The sequence below is a fragment of the Eschrichtius robustus genome, chromosome 4 (genome assembly GCF_028021215.1).
Source record: "Eschrichtius robustus isolate mEscRob2 chromosome 4, mEscRob2.pri, whole genome shotgun sequence".
In the NCBI taxonomy this organism is placed as follows: Eukaryota; Metazoa; Chordata; class Mammalia; order Artiodactyla; family Eschrichtiidae; genus Eschrichtius; species Eschrichtius robustus.
The window spans coordinates 40,799,401-40,819,506 of NC_090827.1; the positions used below are offsets into that span (position 1 = coordinate 40,799,401).

Here is a 20,106-nt window from a genome sequence, read left to right on the forward strand (position 1 = left end):
TCAGAACACGGCTCTAGATAAGGAGGGCCAGATCTTCGGCAGTAAGCTCGGCGCGGACGGCAGCCGGCCCGGCCTGGAGCCCGCTGCCCCGGATCCCCCTGCGTCCCCGGAGTCGCCCCCGCGCTCTCCTGCCGCCGCCGCCGCCGCCGCCGCCGCCGCCGCCGCGGAGTGCGAGCGGGCGGGGACCTGGCGCCGCCACCGCGACTGACCGGCCTCCCCCGCCGCCCGCATCGCTGCCCGCACCGCGCATCGCATCGCCGGGGTGGAGAGGGCGCTTCCAGGGCCACCGCTTCCCGCGCGCTCCGCCCGGGTCCTGGAGGGGCCTGTGCGCGTCGGCTTCGGGGACAGGTCCTCGGAGCGGCTTCGTTTAAATTCTCTGTCTTCTCAGTTCAGTGGACATTTGACGGCGTCACCAGGAGAATGTGCAACTTTTATCTGACATTGAGCGCATTTTTATAGAAACACTTTGGATGCACCAAGATCTCTCTCTTATTTAAGTAAACTCAGGAGGGCTGCCTTTTTCTTACAAGCAACTCAGAACTGCGTCTGTTCCTTTGTGGGCGCCCTTCCTCTGCTGACGGGGGTCGGGGGCTGGCTTCCCGCGCAAGGCTCGGAGCCTGAGCGGACCCCCTTGTCCTGGCACTCCGCCCAGCCTCGGGGGCTCGTCTAGGACGACACTGGCTCTGGACTTGTGCGCAGACCGCAGGGAAGGCCGTTTCTTCCCTCGCAGTTGTGTTTCCCTGACTCTTCCCACGACCGTATTAGAAAATGCTGACGACCTTGTCCTTGGGGCTTTTTAACGAGAGGCATGGTGCATGCCGCGTTGCCGGGCGCTTCCTTCTCCAGGTCCGGCTGCGGGCAGAGCAGGACCAACCAGCGGCCCCAGGAGCCGCCGGAGCCTCCCTTCTCCATCTGCTTTTCATCTGCAGCGGCGGCAACAACCCCCAGGAAGCGCGGGGCACAGTCGGGACTGGGCGGGAAGGTGCCTGCAGACATCCTCTGTTACTAACCTTCTGGAAGGCTGCTGGCAGTTTTTCCTTTTTTCCACCACCCTGCTCTTTTTAATGATTGTATATAATCAGTGTATTTGTTTTACCTGCTCATCTTCTAAACGGGTGGGCCTGTAGTTCATTCTCATTGTTAGACTTTTGCCGCCTACAAGTGTATCCAATAAACTTTTCCTTCTTGAGAAGTAGCGGTCAGGGTGGGTAGAGGTTCCTGCGTGGTTGTTTTGCAAAGAGTGTGTGGTCAAAGCAACACCTCCCGGGCCCAGGTTCTGGCTGGTGCCGGTGTTGGTTTTTGTCTCGGGGTCACAACGGGGAAGAGAGGTGCTTGGGAAGAACGCACAGAGGTGCACCTGGATGGAACTGTGTTTGATTACAGGTGCAGAAACTCACACAACAAAAGCTCAAAAAGGAATAGAGATTATTAGCGTACAACAGAGAACTCTGATGGAACCAGAGACAGGAAGGTCAGGCTTTATAGGAAATGGGGAGCTGGGGCAGCTGTTCTCGTCTGTCTGTGCCTGTCTCAGCGGTTGTGCCGTCTCCTGTCTCTGCTTCTTTCATTGCGTTTCGGCTCTTGGTTTCTGTTCCCTCATAACGTCTGCTTGCCTGGTCTCTGGCTTAGCCTGTGACTGCTTCTGTCCCCAGCTTTGCAAGGCTGTACAACTCCACGGCTTGAAACCATATCTTTCAGCTCTGGTTCTCTTCGTTCACACTGCTGTGTGACGATTTCTCTCTGGGCTGGTGCTGACCTGTGATCCAGTCCAGAGGCAGGTAACAGAATGCAGATGGGCTTCCTGGGCGCACAGCTCCAGTGGGTGCGGGCTTCAAGAGAGGGTAGTGATGGGCAGGTCCAGAACATTCTGCCTGTCGCTCCTCTCACTGGTTAAAGAGCGAGCTTTTTCGTAGCTTCCAATAGAAAAATGTTTGTTAATGGAAGCGAAGAGCTAATGTAAAAGAAAGAGGAGAAAAATGAGGATAAAGAAAATGAAAATGGAAGAATGATGGAGCGAGGCCTTTAGTGTACTGATCAGAGCCTGAAACTCGACCCCATCTCTCAAACTGCGAGGTTCAAAGACATTTGCTAAAGACTTAAGAAAATAAATGGCCAGGGCAGTGCCAGTCACTGGTGGCAGGAGGAGGAGCGCCTTCTGTCCCGCACGTGCTCCCACGTTCTGTGGCACCCCTGGATGGCCTGGAGACAGGAGTAGCCTGAGCTGGGTGTGGCAACGTGGCCTGGCAGTGGCCAAGCAGTTCTTTAGTAATTAAATCCCACAAACACCTAGAGCGTTAAGTGGTGGTAAAGGAACAAGCCCAGAAGTTAGGTGACATAACCCAGGTCATAGAACTGGCAGCAGACAGAACCATGATGTGGTTTCAGATTCCACAGACATCAAACCTGTGCTCTTTTGAAGGCAGCCTGTTGTCCAGGGTCAATCGAGGCCTGGACGTGAGTGGCCATCTAGATGATGATCCTAAATAAAGGCTCCGACACCACAAGCAAATTGTTCATTCACCCACACATGTAGCAAACATTATTGAGCTCTTATTCTGGTCTCAGGATCCAAATTAAATAGAGGTCCTTTATTGCTGGGTTCCTCCGCTCCCGCACTGAGAGAGAGGCCTGCGCTTGGTTTATGTTCATCCCCTTATTCCAGCAGGGGAGCCATGTCTACAGAAGTTGACCTTTGAAGAGAGCAAGGGAAGCAGTGACCTGCTGAAGCCGTCGTGGGCCGCCTGCTGGGCCCAGCCAGGAGTCAGCGGGAGTCTGTCTCTCTTTCTTCAGAAAGGTTGCCGTGACGTGAAAGTACATGGAACATACAGATGGAAGCATTTGGCGTAACTCCCCCAGAATATCTGCGTGAATAAGATTGTGAAACGTGAATCAGGAGATGGGGGACAGTTCAGAACAGATAAACCATATTGGAAGAAAGAGCGCTGGGTAGTGATGCTGTCTTGGAGGAGGACTTTCAGGGCAGTTTGCCGCCCCGTGGAAATACAGTGTAAGCCACATAATTTAACACTTCCTGGTACCATATTAAAAAAAATGTAAAAAGGAACAGGTGAAATTACAGTATAGTTTATTTAACCCAGTATATCTAACTAAATACATCCCTTTAAAGTATTATTTCAACATGTGATCAATGTAAAAAACAATCATTGGGATACTTTACCTTACTTCTTTGTCCTAAGTCTTTGAAACCTGGTGTGTATTGACATGTACGGCACATCTCAGGCTGGACCAGGCACATTTCAAGCATTTAATAGCCCCGTGTTGCTCCACCTGCCAAGCTGGACAGTGCAGCTCTAAAGAAAGGCCACAGCACTCAGTGTCCTTGTTTTGTTTAGTTTTGCATATGATGTGTATGACAACGCAGAAAGAATCCTTATCCACTGTTTTAAATGGGATGGACTGATTTAAGACGATCTCAGCAGGTTAGAGCACTGATCCAAACCTGAGATGTGAAATCAAAGCGTGAAGTCCTGTGATTCAGTGGCCAAGGCCCTGGCGTTCACTGCTTCACGGGAAAGATCTGGGAGGGGAGAAGTGCAACGAGCATCATGTCATTAGGCGCCAACGGAACTGCTTAAACGTTAGCATAACCTTAAGCTGCATCCTGAAAAGTCTGTGCAGATCGTGGGCAGCGTGAGTCGAGCCTCCCAGGTACGGCTCTGCGCTGGGGCCTCGGGGTGTGTGGTGCAGATGAAGCAACCATTGCCCGAAAGAAGGCAGCCAGGGTGGCGAGGGGTTTAAAGCCCTGGGAGCCAAGGACTGGTGGAGAAGCGGTCAGGTGTTGCTTAGGAAAACCCAGAGGCACCTCCGCCTGATGTGTGGCTTCACAGTGGACTGCTCTGTGGCAGGGGGTGCAGACTTCTTTTGGGTGCTCTGGGTGGTGGCCCGAGGTCAGTGGGTAGGAGACTTGAGGGTCAGGTGTGAACGCAGCGTTGCAGGAGCAGGCCGGTGACAGAATTCGCTGCTTTCTAAAGGAGCGATTGTCTAGTTCTGGGAAATAGCCTAGGTGCTAAATAATAACAAAAGTTCATAGTTTACAGAGTTATCTCACACTGTCTTGTTTGAGCCACACCACAGCCCTGAGAGAACAGCTAACGTTCCTGTTCAACAAACGAGGGAACTCAGATGGGTCTTGAGCTGACGCAGCCTGGACATGCGTCTCCTGGCCCCGGGGCAGGTGTCCTGGGAGCTGCTGTGCCCCTCCAGGCGGTCAGGGATGCTTTAGGGGTAGCATCTGTGTCCTAAGGTGGAGGTGGGATGGGCTGGGGAAGACACCTGACAAAGTGGTAGAAAATCAAGGCGGCTAAGAAGTTCCCAGGGCAGGGGCGTGTGAGTTCTGTGAGATGAAGGAAGACAGTAGTCTCTCTGAGGGAGGCGGATGTGTGCAACTTTGGTTAGTCTTGGCCAATGGATTTTAAGGGGCTGTTTTATGATAAACCGTGCAGCCTTGAACTCAGTGGGGGTGTGTTACCAGCATCGAGCAGCTGAGCGGAAGAAAAAGGTATTTGGTACAGAGACTGACCTGCTCCTGCCATGCTCCTTCTCAAACAGAAGCCTCCTTCATTTGGGGCAGAGCTGGCAGCATGGCCTTTGGCGGTCAGGAGGGTTTCAGCCCGAGTTTGATGGTGTGAGGCTGGGCACCTGCCCGTGCTGGCACTAAGGTCAAGCCTGGGGAGTGTCTCTCAGCTGATCCAAGTCTGAAGCTGCAGCACAGCCAGCTGCTTCTGCCGGGCTCCCCCAGAATCTTGGTTTTGGCAAGGAAAAATATTCCTGAACTTGAGACAGGAAAAGAATTCACTGCATGTTTCTGGCACGTGACTGCCGTGGGATTCAGAGGAACATTTGTCGGTCACCTGCTTCCCTTGCCTGCAGGTCAGACCACCCTGTTCTCTAGAAAGAAGGATGTGAGGCCCTCTGGTTTGAGCAATCTGCATTTCTGGCTCAGGCAGGGCAGGGAGTGATGTGTCAGGGTCATTCATCGTAGTAGCCTTGGGCTTTTATATGGTGATCATGTGATTTGGGGGACCCAGGAAATGCGTCATGGACTCTTTCAGATCTATTGAAAAGAAAGAGCCAAAAGACGTTTCTCCCACTCATCTGAGAGAAAATAGAAGAGGTAGAATTAAAAATTTTTTAATTTTAATTTTTGATTTGCTACTTTATGGTCTTTGCCTTCCCAGCTTCCTTGCTTTTTCCCTGCAGTGATAACTTGCGATGCCTATAGAATTAACATCATTACACGTTGTGCTACAAAAAAGGGAGGTAGCAAGGCTGGTTGCTCTCCTAGTTGAAGTAGAAAACGCTTTCCTCCGTCTGCGGTGGGGCAGAAATAGCCAAGTGGAGGCTCGGGCGTATTTGCGGATACGCGTGGTTTATGCAGATTTTCAGATTCACGTCCTCCTCCTCTCTGTGTTTGCGAACGTGCTCTGGCCTAACGTGATGTCACGTGATGACGTGAGGCTGTGGGGCTGGCTGCTCCTTCGTCATCCAGCGCACACCGGAAGGTTGCAAAGCTGCTCCATCACGCTCAGCGTGGGATCCTTCCACCTGTTTAAAGGCGTTTCCACTTCGATGTGGAAGGACTCTGTCCCGGGGCTGCTGGGCTCTTCAGCAGTGATGGAGAGGGGGTTGGGGCTGCTGCAGGAAGGAGAACCAAACCGGGCCAGAGCTCTTGAAATCGTGTCTGGTAAAAACGTATCAAAGATCCCTAGTGAAAATCTCTCCCGTGGAAGTCCTATCTTGCTGGATCTAAACTGTCATGTGCCATTTAAATTCAGTTACATTTGCAGAAAAAGGTGCAACGCGGATGTGTGGTCTGGCTGCATCCAGACTCCCTGGCTGTCTGCCAACTTGACCCACGTGACCTCTGCCATCTCTCTGCCCCTCCGACAGCGAGGTGGGAGGACACACGGCCCCAGATGTGCGGCCAGGCCCCTGGCTGGGCTCTGCTCTCGGAGCTGAATGGGAACGGGCAGCCTGGTGGTAAGCTACCGACCTCACGTGCTACCCCCGGCTTCCGTGGGTCCCAGGCAGGGGACTGTCCCGCATGCTGACAAGCAGAACTGAAGTGTGGGGTTATCTCAAGGCAGAATTGTTCCTTTTCATTGGATTAATTTATTGGAGCATTTATTTGTGGACGTTTGGTCCACTTTGGGAACAAGCTTCTCCTGAGTGGATTGTCCACCAGTTCGCATCTGTGTGCCTGTCAGGTTTTCGTGTTCTCTCTGCTCTAAGCCCTCATACACTTTCTCCTAGAGATCCAGTGGTATTTCTTAAATTAGAGCCTCACGGACTTGACTGATGATGTTTCCGTCAGAATCCACACTATCGGTGAGGAAAACCTTCACTTTCCCGAGGCAGCGCATGTTGACACACCGCCTCTCAGCCGCGTCACCTACTGAATGTGCCGCCGTGGTTCCCGGCTGTCGTAGGTCATCCCGTTTCATCCCAAGCCACGTCAGTTTTGACTTTTTTCCCTTATTGGTTTATATTTAATTCGAAGTAATTTTTTTTTTTAAGGAGTGAAAATTGGATAAGATAAGTGAATGTTGAGGAAACCCTAACACACACAGTACTAAACAGAGCCTACCCCTAAGAAGCCCTGTGTTGATGCCAGCGGGATTCGTTTTATGAGTAGATACAGTCAGCCCTCGGGAGCCGCAGGTTCTACGTCCGTGGTTGGTGGAAGCCACAGATGTGGGCGGCTGGCTGTAGTTGTGCGTTGATGCCAGTTGTAAGGTATTAAGTTTCAGTGGATTTTCCACAGTTGTAAGTAAGTAAGTTTTAAACAATAAAGGCGGTAGAGGCGTCGATTTTCTTCTTAGGCTCCAAGAGGAGGCTGCTTCATGAACTTTGCTTCAGGCTCGTTAAAATAGGTAGTTGAAGAAGTATCACATGCCTGGCATATGACTTAGATGTTCCTAATTTTCTTCTACCACTTTCCCCAAAGTTCCCGAAGTGTGATATCACAGGTTAGTACCAGTGAGGATATTCATTTACCAGTAACTTGGGTATGTCTTTGACTCTAAGATGTACTTCCCTTCGCCCACATTTTACCATCTATTGTTTTGTTATATGGTTTATAAAACAACGGTGGATTTTAGACGGACCAGTGTATAAAGTTCCTTTGGTCGTTCGTTTGTTAGATAAAGGTCTTGTGTTCTCGTTTCCGTAATGCCCACTTTCCTGTTTTCATTCAAGAGAATTGCTCGCCTATTGGTTATTGTTCAAAAACTATGACTGAACCAGGGTTTGACATTTTCCTTGCAAATAACTGTATTATCATCATTGTTTCAAAAGTAGGAGTGACAAAGATTATTACCAACAAAACAAACAAATACCATTTTATTTAATTTTTCTGGCAAACAAACAACTGAGTTGTTCCATTCCTAAAATCTTTGCTTTTAGAGAAGAGCTGAATGTGTAGGAAAAAGGAGGCGACCCCTTTTAGGTAAGTAAGTTGCAAGAGAAATAGAGATGGAATGTCAGTTTCAATGCGGAGTTCACAACTTACAAAGAATTTATTTATGCAATACAGACCTTTTCTCAAATATTTTTCACAGAATTCCACACGGCAATCTGCTAGAAAAGTAGAATTCTACAACACCAAAATGACATTTTCGTAGTACAAATTGCTAATCAAAAGGAAGATGAAGATTGTTTAACAACAAACAAACAGAAGGTAAAACGAGGGTTGCTTCACACAGCACCCAGTAGCCTCTGTTCCTCGGCCCGGGGTGGGGACGGGGGTGGGGGGAGCCCCGACAACGGCTCTGCCTCAGCGCGTGAGCACAGTCAGCCCTCGGGGAGTGAGCTCTGCTACTTGCATTCACTTTAAAAGAAAAACAAACAGAGGTGTGAGCCCAAGAGCATTTCCATCATTTCATTTTGGTGTGCTAAGAAGAGGACAGATCAGGAAAACATTGTAAATATTTCACACTTGCGATAACATTAGATCCTTTATGATAACCACACAATAAAATAAAATACCCTCCCCCAAACCATAATTTTCTAGGCCTAAAACATGCTCGAAGAATAATATTGATAGAAATAATTCATTGAGATGTTTTAAATTACATTTACCGTAATTTAAACATTGCTATTTAAATCCCCAAAATTTCAGTGCTGAAGAAGCACAGTTGTTTGGAAAAATACAGGACCCAAAGTACAGCGTAAAATTCCCTCATCCCAGTATTATAACCCGTTCCTTATTGTTAAAATCAAATCATACATTTCTCAAGATTACAGATAAACGGGAAGTGTTTTTCCATAATATAACTAGCGTAAGTGGGTTTACTTGCTCCACTGTATATTTACTTCCATAATTAATTGGTGAAAATAGACTTCTCATTATGACTAAAAATATAGATTTTTTTTTTTTTTTTTAAACTACAGAACCCAGCAGCCAGTTTTCTGCTTTGCTATTCCCCCCAAAAAAGTCAAGCAAAGTCTACAAAAATAGCAATTTAAAAAATATTTTGCTTCTTAGAGCAAATTTAAGTTACATTCAGATGTGACTGATTGCTATTTCTAAGAGAAAGATGCTGAGGGCGCTTCCTGTGCCCAGGCTGGGGGGCAAGGCTGAAGCCCAGCTGTCACTATCAGTAGCGGGTTTGGTATTCACGATGCCACCGGTTAAAGTCATTGTAGAACAGAACAATGCTTCCTGAGGCCATGCCAGAAATGATGCACCTGGGAGAAGCAGAGAGAGAAGGAGGGGTTTACAAACCTATTTATTTATGTCCTCAGGCTTTGTTACTAAAGAAAGAACTGCCCTCCCCAAATCCACAAGGTAAATACAGAAGATGGCAGCCAGACCTACAATTTGTGAGGTTTACGGTATGTTTTTTGGTGACTAAAATGCAGTCCTGAGTAAGCTCAGAGTTCCACCTCTGACGCTCCACAAGGATCCAATTCACAGCTTGCCTTTATATTGAAAGTACAGCTAGTTTGTGCAAGACGGGTCACAAAAACCTGAACAGACTAGATAATTTCTAGGGCGGAGAGGCTGGGCAGGTGAATTTTTTATATTAGGTATTGGAAGCAAAATAAAGAATCATAATCTCAAAGTAATTGCTGGTGGAGGAAGCAGCACACAATCAAGTGACTGACAGAGGTATCTGGCACATACAGAATGAATGAAGAGTAAGAAATCAGAGTGTTGACCACCCTGCAGAAGAATATTCTGTGTCCCATCGTGTTGTTGAGGGTAGAGGGGCCTTGTCCTCCCAACACAGTGACTCACTGACATGATCACTATAGACAGGAGTTGCTGTTTGCTTCCCCTGTCCCTGAGCTGGCGGTGCAGGGAAAGAGATGAAGCAGTAAGACAGGCGGTTCAGAGGAGCCTCTCCAGGAGGCAGAAACCTATTTACTACCTTAGACCTCCCTCTGTATGGTTTGGTTAGGAGAGTCCTTAGATGTCATACTTAGTATCCTTAGTAGTACCTCATATCAAAATTAGGAACTAAAATGTGTCACAACAAGAAAATCAGCTAAACACAAAAGAAGGCGGTAATGAGCATATGAGGGACAAAAAAGCACCGAGACATGTAGAAAGCAAACAGTAAAATGGCAAAAGCAAGTCTTTCCCTATCAATCAGTAATTATTACTTTACGTGTAAGGTGATTAAACTCTCCAATCATCAAAAGGCAGAGAGACTGGCAAAATGAATTAAAAACATGATCAAACTATGTGCTGTCTACCAGAGACTCACTGTGATCTAAACAGGTTGAAAGTGAAAGGATGGAAAAAGATATTCCATGCAAATAATAATGAAAAGAAAGCTGGGGTGGCTATACTAATATCAGATAAAATAGGTTTTAAGTCAAACTGTTACAAGAGACAAAGAAGGACACTACATAGCAATGATAAAAGGGTCAATTCATCAAGAGTATATAGCAGTTACAAACATACATGAACCAATCAGCACCCCCAAGATATATGGAACCAACGCTGACAGAATTGAAGAGAAGAAAAAACAGTTCTACAATAATGGTTGGAGACTTCAATACCCCACTTTCAATAATGGGTAGAACAACCAGAAAGAAGATATGGAAATGGAGGATCTGAACAATACTAAAAACCAGTTGGACCTAACACATATATAAACATTCACCCAACACCAGCAGACTGCACATTTTTCTCAAATGCACATGGAACATTCTCCAAGATAAACCATACATTAGGCCACAAGTCCTAATACACTTTAAAAAGATTGAAATCGTACAAAGTATTTTTTCTAATCACAACGGAATTAAACTAGACATCAATAACAGAAGGAAAACTGGAAAATTCATCAGTTTGTGGAAACTGACCAATGGGTCAAAGAAAAAAATCTCAGGGAAATTAGAAAATACCAAGACAAATGAAAACAAAACAACAAGCCAAAACTTACAGGATGCAGCAAAACCAGTGCTAGAAGGGAAATTCAGAGCTGTAAACACACATACTTAAAATCTCAATCAGTAACCTAATTCTACACATTAAAGAAAGAACAAGAAAAAGCTGCAAACTAAACCCAAAGGTAACAGAAGGAATGCAACAATAAAGATTAGAATGGAAATAGGGGATAGAAAAACAGAAAAATCAACAAAGTCAAAAGTTGCTTCTTTGAAAAGGGCAACAAAATTGACAAACTTCTTTTACTTAGAAAAAAAGACTCAAATTACTAAAATCATAAAGTGGAGACATTGCTACCAATTGTATACAAATAAAAAGAGGATTATCAGAGAATACTAGAAACATCTGTATGCCAACAAATGGGATAACCTAGATGAAATGGAAAAATTCTTAGAAACACACATTATTCCAAAATTTCATCATGGAGAAATAGAAAATCTGAATAGACTTATAACTAGTAATGAGACTGAATCAGTAATCAAAAACCTCTCTATAAGAAAAGCCCTGGACCAGAGAGCTTCACTGGTGAATTCTATCAAACATTTAAAGAAGGATTAACACCAACTCAAATGCTTCTAAAAAACTAAAGAGAACATTCCTTAAGTCGTTCAATGAGGCCAACACACCCTGACACCAAAGTGAAACAGACATTACAAGAAAAGAAATCAAAGGCCATATCCCTTATGATTACTGATACAAAAATCTTTTTAACAAATACTAGCAAACCAAATTCAGTAGCATATTAAGAAGATTATACACCATGACCAAGTGGGATTTATTCTTGGAATATAAGGATGGTTTAACATTCAAAAATCAATTGTAATATATCACATCAATAGAATTAACAATAACAAAAAAAAACCCACATGAGAGAAGACATTTGACTAAATTCATCATCCTTTCATGATAAAAACACTGAAACTATGAATAGACAGAAAGTACCTCAACACGATATAAAGGGCATTTATGAAAAATTCCCAGCTAACATCACATTCAATGGTGAATACTGAAAGCTTTCCCCCTCTTACTGGGAACAAGATGAGGATACCTGCTTTCACCACTTCTAGTCAATATAGTATGAAAAGTCCTAGCCAGAGCAGTTAGGCAAGGAAAAGAAATAAAAGGCATCTAAATTGGAAAGGAAGAAGTAAAATTACCTCTATTACAAGTGACATGATCTTTATGTAGCAAATCCTAAAGATTCCACACACACAAAAACTGTTAGAACTGATGAACTTATTAGCAAAGTTGCAGGATACAAAATCAACAATACAAAAAATAAGTTGTGTTTCTACATACAAGCAGTGAACAATCCCATCATAGCAACAACAATGACAACAAAAAAATAAAATGCTCAGGAATAAATTTAACCAAGGAGGCAAAAGGCTTGTATATTGAAAACCAGAAAATATTGCTGAAAGAAATTAAAGACAACATAAATAAATGGAAAGATATCCTGTGTTCATGGATTGGAACACTTAATATTGTTAAGATGACAATATTAGCCAAAGCCATCTACAGATTCAACCTAATTCTTATCAGAATCTCAATGCTTTTTGCAAAAATAGGAAAAAAAAAATCTTAAAATTCACGTGGAATCTCAAGGGAGCCTGAATAGCCAAAACAATCTCAAAAAAGAACAACAAAATTGGATGTCTCATACGTCCTGATTTCTAAACTTACTGTAAAGCTACAGTAATCAAAACAGTGTGGTACTGGCTTAGAGAGAGACATATAGACCAATAGAATAAAATAGACAGTCCAGAAATAATCTCTCATATACAGGAACAGTCTTTTCAACAAATAGTGCTGAGAAAATTGATATCCACATGCGAAAGAATGAAGTTGGACCCTTACGACCATCATATATAAACAAACATTAATTCAAAATGGATAAAAAACTAAATATGAGTTAAAACTATAAAATTCTTAGGAGAAAATATAGAGGAAGCACTTCATGACACTGAATTTTGCAATGATTTCTTGGATATAACACCGAAAGCACAGGCAACAACAGAAAAAAATAGATAAATGAGACCATCAAAATTAAAGGCTTCTGCACATCAAAGGACACTATGAGATGGAATGATGAAAAAGTTCTGGAAATGAATAGCAGCGATAGTTGTATAACAATGTGAATATACTTAATGCCACTGAATTATGCACTCCCCAAAAAGGTTTAAATGGTAAATTTTATGTATATGTTATCACAGTAGAAGAAGTTAAGAACTAAAATGAGAGACTGTATATTAAAAAGAAATAAGATGCCAGATAAAGATTATCTCCCCAAAATGAAGGTTTTAGGAAATAAGCCAGATTTCTCAATGCAATCATTATGGACAGACATACAGGCATTTCACATGAAATTTTGTTTAAGAAAAAAGGTACTTTAATCTAAAAAGCTTTACAGCAATATAATTGGAGCCTTTGTTACTTAAATCCTGTCTATTCCTAGAGAATTCAGCCTTTGTCCAAGATTGGCAATGCCATCAAACAAAATCATGCTTTTTAAAAAGTATCTTGGAAACCCCAATATTCATCAGCTTTTTTGATTGCACAGGTGACCCTCACAACCCAGCCGATCCATCAGCCCATTTACATACATTCCCTTGCCAGGTTTTCATGCCACCAGTATAGACCACGATTCCAGTGTTACCTCTGGTCGTAAGACAGTGCCATGGCCCGGATCCCGGCGTCGCAGCCTGGATAGGCAAAGAGCTGCTTGAGGTCAGACACCTGCCAGACCATGACCACACCGTTGTCTCCTCCGGTGAGCAGGTACTGCCCGTCCCGGCTCAGCTGGATAGCCTGTGAGACACAGCGACATTCAGTAGAGACACGGCTCTCGGAAAACTTGGGCCCTCCCTGCATCTCTGATTAATTCGACATGATGCCAGCCGGCTACTGGAGTGCACAAAGGGACAAGAGTGTGTATGTGTTCCTGAGGAGTTTTCAGGAAATCATGAGTCATAGAAGACTTTTGCTATTTTTCAAAAGTCAAATGGGCAAACTTAGGCAATGCTTGAGTTTTTGAGTTTTTTTGTTTTTAATTTTTGCTTTTTAAGGATGAGGTGGCAAACTCTTCCAATTCTATGACTACTAATTAAATGGTCCGTGTTGTGGACGGGGACCAGCACTCTAAAATGAAGTGCTTCCTGGCATCTCTCCATTGCACTGTGGTCATGCTAAGCCTGTTTTGTACCGAGGCTGGGCAGACACTGCTAGCTGACCTCATATCACTGATAAAACACTGCTGCCTGTGGGGCTCAGCCCCACAGGAGACCACCTACAGCTTGAGCACCTTCACTAGGCCTGCTGGAAGTTTACAGCAGGTGGGAAGACAACTTGGTAGGGAACCGCGACTCCCAGGGTGATTAAACCCAGTTTAAGCATTTTCTTCTTGCCCCAGGACTGACTGCTTCCTGCCAGTGCTGAACTCAACGTACAGACACGTAATTTGCTCTTCAGTCCTGTCAAACCTACCAAAGGCAGGCCACTGCCTGTTTTTGTATGACTTTTTACATTTTTTTCATGGTTGAAAAAAAAAAATCAAAAGAATATTTCATGACATGTGAAAATTATATGAATTCCAAATTTCAGTGCCCATAAATAAGCGTTATTGGAACAAAGGCACATCCATTCATTTCTGGCTACTTTTTTTTTTTTTTTTAAACAGAGAAAGTGTGCCAGCTCCTGATATAAAAGGTCCCTCCCTACTTGAGGAGCAGATCCTACTGCCCCTTCCTCTCCTCCTGCCCCCTTCCCTCCAAACCTTCTTTTCCCGGTTTATTAACATACACATTTCCTTTCTTTAGCTGGGTGATATTGGAAGTTCTAAAAGTTACTGCAAATACCTGTAATCTTATGTCCGCCTGGATACAGTGAATGTGGGAATCCAGATTGTACCAGTAGGCCAGAAAGAAACTATCTACCTTCTGAAAAATATATTTATACTGTTCTGTACTCAGAGTTTTAGTATAGTTGCCTTAAGTCTTTACCGTTTGACAAAATTTTTTTTTTAATTATAGAAATGTTTCATAGCCATTCAATTCACATTCAAGTAAATGCCAACTTTCAGAGGTCTCTTAAGTACAGCTTATTCTCCAGAACACAAAAATACATCTAAGAAATCAAAACCTGTGGGTGGAAGACACTTTCATGTAAGAAGCATTCTCTAAATTTTAACCAAATACCCATAGTAAGATTTTTCAATATAAGTAAAAACCAATATCCTTTTCCCCCATTCATTTCACAAACGTCAATCTCTAGGGGCTTATCTGGGAAATGCAATGAAGACTACAACAAATAATTATTTGCTACACTTATAAAATTCAGCTGATGAAAATCCATTAACCTTACGGTTGTGGTTCACTTGATTTTTATACTTGAGGCTTTTTACTGGATAAGTGCTATATTAAAACATAAATTAAAACCATTAATCTTTAACTCCTTGTCCTAAAGAATCCCTACTCCTAGTCCTGTGTTGAAATAAATAAAACCTGGACTTTTAGGACTACACATGTATCAGCACCTAAAACATTTTATTAAACCAGGTGCCTGCCAAGGTTAAAAAATATTTTGTTGGCCTTTCTCATGAGGGACTTGTCAAATTTCCCTGATAATAACAGCCAGGGTAGCATTTCCTGAATAGCACCCTATCTCCCACCCAAACCAGCATTCACGTAGTTCTCAATTCTCATACGCCTCCTCCAGTCTCAATCCAGGTTGGGTTGAGACTAGAGATTTTAGGAGGGCCCTGGGGACGTGTGAATCTCAGCCCCTGGACTCCTGAGTGCTCGGACAACACCGTAGTTGCACCAGTTTCCAGGAGGTACCAGCAGGCCACAGCAGTCTGCTGGCGACAATCATATCCTAAGACACAGCTTCCCCAGGAAAACAAAATAAATGAGTTCCTATGGGTGAAATGGGGGTGATCCTTTGTTTAGGATAACATAACTTTGCTGCTCTGTACAGGCTGCCCACTTAAATTTAAGTTATTAAGACATCTAAACATTGCCTAGTTGATGTGCTCTGATATGTTAACCAAATGCCACTGCACAATCTGGCATCTAAATAAAAACAGGTGGGAGGCCTTGATTAGTGCAGAGGTTCCCCAGGCCACCTGCCTGCAGGGTTCTTGCTATTTCAAAGAGACTTCATTTCTGGTCTGAGCTAATGACTAATTTGTTTCCATGGTCTCCTTTCCTTATACTGGCTCAGACTGCAGGACGGAGGTGGAGATTTTTGTTCTGTGATGTCTCTTAGTCCAAGCCTGTGATTTCCTTCCACCCTTCCCAAGGCAGTTAGCTGTGAAAGTGTGGGTCTCTGGAGCCGGGCACGGGCAGTGCTCATTTTAGGCAAGCTCACTTTAATCACACAGTTGCCACTTACAAGTTAGTATGATAAAGTGCAGGCGTGCTGGGGAAAAGGCGATGGATTGTTTAAGCCTAAAATCCAGTGGGAAATATTACAGAGGGAAAAAAACAACGGCCATGGGGCAGAGAGGAAAAGCATGTGTGTACGAACAGTCTTCAGAAAGCCTCCGACTGCTGCCTGGAGGAACTTCCCAGAGCCTTTGGTACTAACTGAAATGCCACAGAAATTGTTTTAGCCAGCAAGGGATTTCAAATTACTTTACAGATTTATTAGTGTAGCTGACAATATAATCGCAACTCAAAGTGACAGATTATCAACATTATTATCGTAAAGAAAAGAGGAAAGGAAAATCCTCTAATGTGTACTTGGTTTAAATGAAGGGAGGGAAAAATAAAAGCAGAGTGTGAGCATCTCTGTATGCAGCCTTCATGGCAGAGGCGGTCAAAATGCACTGGAGAAAACTCACAGAGAGAATGGGAGAGAGAAGAAAGCCATTTACTGAATTGAGAAGTCATCCTAGGATCCAGAAGCAGCAAGTGCCCTTAGTCTGATCAGTGTAATCTATATTCAGGGCCTCTGTTCCTTATACTTCTTGACCCCAATATTTATGTGAGAGAAGGGGGTGATCAGACTAGATCCGGAAAACTGGGAGAATTTACGTCACCTAAGTCGCCCCAGGTCAGGGGTAACAATAAGCATAGTGGCCAGAACTAGCTTAAACCACACTCAGAGGGCTGAGGCCTCTGCAACCTTCTTTCCACCCCCAATACATCCTGGGTCCCTTCACTGTACTCAGTTCACATGCCCCTCCAACCCCATCACGGGAAATGATAGGAACACCAGTTTCATTTTACCTTAAACTGCACCAAGGAGTTCGGAGGTGAGAAAAGAAGGACCTTGAAAAAATAGCCTTAGGGACTTCCCTGCTGGTCCAGTGGTAAAGAATCCATCTTCCAATGCAGGGGACGCGGGTTCAACCCCTGGTCGGGGAACTAGGATCCCACATACCGCGAGGCAACTAAGCCCGCACGCCTCAACAAGAGAGAAAAAAAAACCTTCACACCACAACTAGAGAAAGCAAGCCCGTGCGCCGCAATGAAAGATCCCGCAACGAAGATCCTGTGTGCTGCAACTAAGACCCGATGCAGCCCCAAAAATAAAGGAAATAAGTGAATAAAATAAATATTAAAAAAAAGAAAAGAAAAAAATAACCTCTCTGAGAGCAGTCCTTACTCTTTTCTTCAACCTCTAATACTTATGGAGCCCTGTCCTGAAAATGAAAGAAGACCCTGGAAGGTCCACCAGCACTATCACCTCTTGTATACCAAAAGTGAAAAATGTTTGCCTGATTCACATCATAATTTGAAGCACAACTTCCTTAACTTGGTGAGTTTGGGTCTTGTTATCCACAAAGAAGTGAAGTCTGCAATTAGATGCTAATCCTAAATCATCATCATCCCTACCACTCCCGCCATCAGCCTGTTCGAGTGTAAAGAGAGCCAGTTTTAGGGGTACTCTATTGCACTATTTTAGCTTAGATACCCGGAAAACAACACTATGCAGTTAACTTTCTTAGATAAACAAACCAAAAACAACAAAAAAACGAGCAGTGCCACTGAAAGCCACCCAGGATGGCTGGAGGAACATCCCTGGCTCCACTTAGTGACCTCGGGCTGAGCGGTACAGTTGGCAGGGCTGGGATGGGCTGTGCTCTGGGGAGGAGATAAGCCCTGTCCAAGTGCTACCTGATGATTTTCTTTTGGGGTGGAAAAGAGGCCCTTGGTGACGAAACACAGAGGTTTCTTTGGCGAACCCTCTCCCTCCTCACTCGCCTTTACACTCTGAGGTAAAAACATAGAATGTTGAAAAGTCTGTAAGGTACACTTACCCTTATGTTATCATCTGTTTCCATGGTGGCCTGGAGTTTTCCATTCACACTGAATGTACAGAAGAAGCCATTTTCATAGAATATGACACAGTGACCCTCTCTGGAAGCCTGAATGAGTTTTGGTTTCAGGCAGTTTTCAGGACCCTCCAAAGTCCTTAACAAGTCTCCATTCATGGAATGTATGAGACATGGTCCTTCTGAGAAAACAGGAGAAACAGAAGGCAAAATGAAGTTTTTGAATAAGAACAGACAAATGTGACCTGAATCTTGAGCACCATTGAAACAGGATGCCAGTACCATGTCACAGTTGTAGAAAGCCTTAAAAAATTGTATCTTAGATATCAGTTATTTTGTAAAATCTGCATGCTGGCTAAATCTCACCTTCCACTTGGGAAAGAAGAAAGCCGAGTCATACATGTTCAAGTTCACTTCTCAAGAGACGGGAAGTTACTTTATGACATTCATTATGCCGAGGGATGATAAAAACCGGAGGAATTCAGAAAGGAACAGGACAAATGACAAATCCTAGAAGAGCTTCCAGGAAGGCTGGGCCTCAGTTAAACACCGGCTGCTGTAAGGCACACAGGGTCCCAACGGTAGCAGCATTGGGGTCTGTGTGGCGAGAACTCATTAAGGCAACTTCGGAAGGCCTAAAACAGCTTCCCTCCCACTGCTTGCTACTTCGCGATGAAAGAAGGTCCCTGGTAGTCCACCGCCTCACCCCCCGGCCCCCAGGGAAATTCATACAGAGATCCTTCTGCCACTTCTCCTTGGCAAACAAGTCTGCCCCCTGCTGTCCCCTAAACCAAGGAGCTTGCATCCACCACTCCCCACTCTCCGGGCTGACCTCCAGGCTGAGATGCTTGAGGAGGATGGAGAAACTGCATCTTTACTGAGTGCCTGCTACATGAAAAGCAAAAGAGGAGCAGGTAACCAAAACTGCTTGTGTGGTGAGTTGGACAAAAGGGGTAAGTAGACTATATGCCCTGCTCCTCTCCGGGCTAAATTTCTCGTGGCTACATGGAATCATCACGTGTTCCCCACATGACCATTAAAACGTGTGTCTCTTGGCTTCTTCTTGACCACTCAGGGAGTTGATAGGTTTTTAGTGTTCTCGACATAAATACATAAGGCGGTCTTTGCTCTGCACAGTTCCAGCATGCATGAATTTCAGTTGTCACTCTAAATGACCCCAGTCCCTCAATGCCACAGTTCAGATTTCAGTTATCACAGGAACCGCATAAGGTACACACTTCATGGTCAGCTTGTCAGTCCACAAATCACTATAAATAACAGGTGTGCATCATGATGGGTGACCAACCCCATTACTTCTTTCAAAGTCTGTTAGTGAATGGTCACTGCATGTCTGTGACTCAGCTCATGCACAGACAGCAAACTCTGTAGTTGTGTTGCCTCCTTGTCTCCCAGGGATGGAACTGTATGACATTCTACAAAAATGGATAATCAAAAGAGGGTAGTGGCCAACAAAGATGGATCTGAAGTAAGGAAATGAGAAGTGACAAAGCTGAAAGTAAAATTGGAAGCCAACATAAACGGAGTTATAGAAGGTAGACCTGACCGTGGGAGTGTTGACATCGCTACAGATGCAGCCAGAGGAAGTGAGTGAAGGTGATCTTACTGACCTAAGTTCTGTAAAACTTATGGAAAGTGCTGTAACAAACATGAGGATGTCCCAGAAGTGATGTCAGCAAAAATCTCCACATTAAAGGAAACCTAGGAGATATTTCATGACGCTGAAAGCACAGAAGATAAAATGTTGGAAGCTGATCCAAACTTAGGAAGGAGTTTGACAACGGGTCAAGGCACAGAGACAATTCTCACTCCTTACCTTAAGTTACACGGAGAGAAGGGGGCAAGCACTTTCCAAGTACTCTTGATGTATTTTTTCACAAAGAAATAAAATACTTTCATTCTTAATGTTTCTCATGTTTTAAATTAGTGTACTACATGTGAGTTTTACTATTTTTTTCATGTCCATACATATGTGTATGTATGCATATGTGTATAAAAGTGAACAAGAGAATTTTTAATGTTTTGATAAAAATTTTTAAAGGCCATGGAACAATCATAAATTTTCCCATTATTTTTCATAATATTTCCCATTGAAATGATTGATTTTTAATATCTTTGCATGGTTTCATCTTGCATGGTCATTTTTATGGTGCTGTACCACCGTGCAAAGTGAGGACAGCCTGTAATATGATAGGTTCATTTTACATGTCCAGTTTGGATCACGTACAGTCCAGGAACTCATGTTAGCTCAGGATAAATGAAATCATTGGGTATAAGGGAAAAAAATCCAGTAGTTATAGAATTCTTGCCATCATTGTTACTATTCCATTGTTTTGACCAACTAAATTTTTAAACACCAACATCTGACTCTTTAATAAGTCTCGTTAGC

General features: G+C 44.0%; 2 protein-coding genes across 9 annotated transcripts in view; one reads left to right on the plus strand and one right to left on the minus strand.

Annotated features, from left to right (window-relative positions):
• Window positions 1-1,718, plus strand: part of DCLK2 (doublecortin like kinase 2) — a 151,333-nt gene extending 149,615 nt beyond the window's left edge. For 3 of the 6 annotated variants that reach the window (XR_011073899.1, XR_011073900.1, XR_011073901.1), the window contains one exon: window positions 5-94. Coding sequence is in view for 1 of the 6 variants with exons in the window: in XM_068542604.1 (XP_068398705.1) it covers window positions 5-208 (204 nt within the window). In the remaining 5 variants the exon portion in view is untranslated. Of the gene's footprint in view, window positions 1-4 lie in introns of all 6 variants that reach the window. The other 3 variants (XR_011073897.1, XR_011073898.1, XM_068542604.1) reach the window with 3 other exon arrangements.
• A 5,689-nt stretch (window positions 1,719-7,407) lies between these two features.
• The window catches only part of LRBA (LPS responsive beige-like anchor protein), a 750,846-nt gene continuing 738,147 nt past the window's right edge, over window positions 7,408-20,106 (minus strand). For all 3 annotated transcript variants that reach the window (XM_068542607.1, XM_068542608.1, XM_068542606.1), the window contains exons 55-57: window positions 17,685-17,881; window positions 13,077-13,228; window positions 7,408-8,709 (exon numbers count right to left, since the gene is read on the minus strand). In XM_068542607.1, coding sequence (XP_068398708.1) covers window positions 8,619-8,709; window positions 13,077-13,228; window positions 17,685-17,881 — 440 coding nt within the window. In that variant the 3' untranslated portion in view covers window positions 7,408-8,618. The remainder of the gene's footprint in view (window positions 8,710-13,076; window positions 13,229-17,684; window positions 17,882-20,106) is intronic.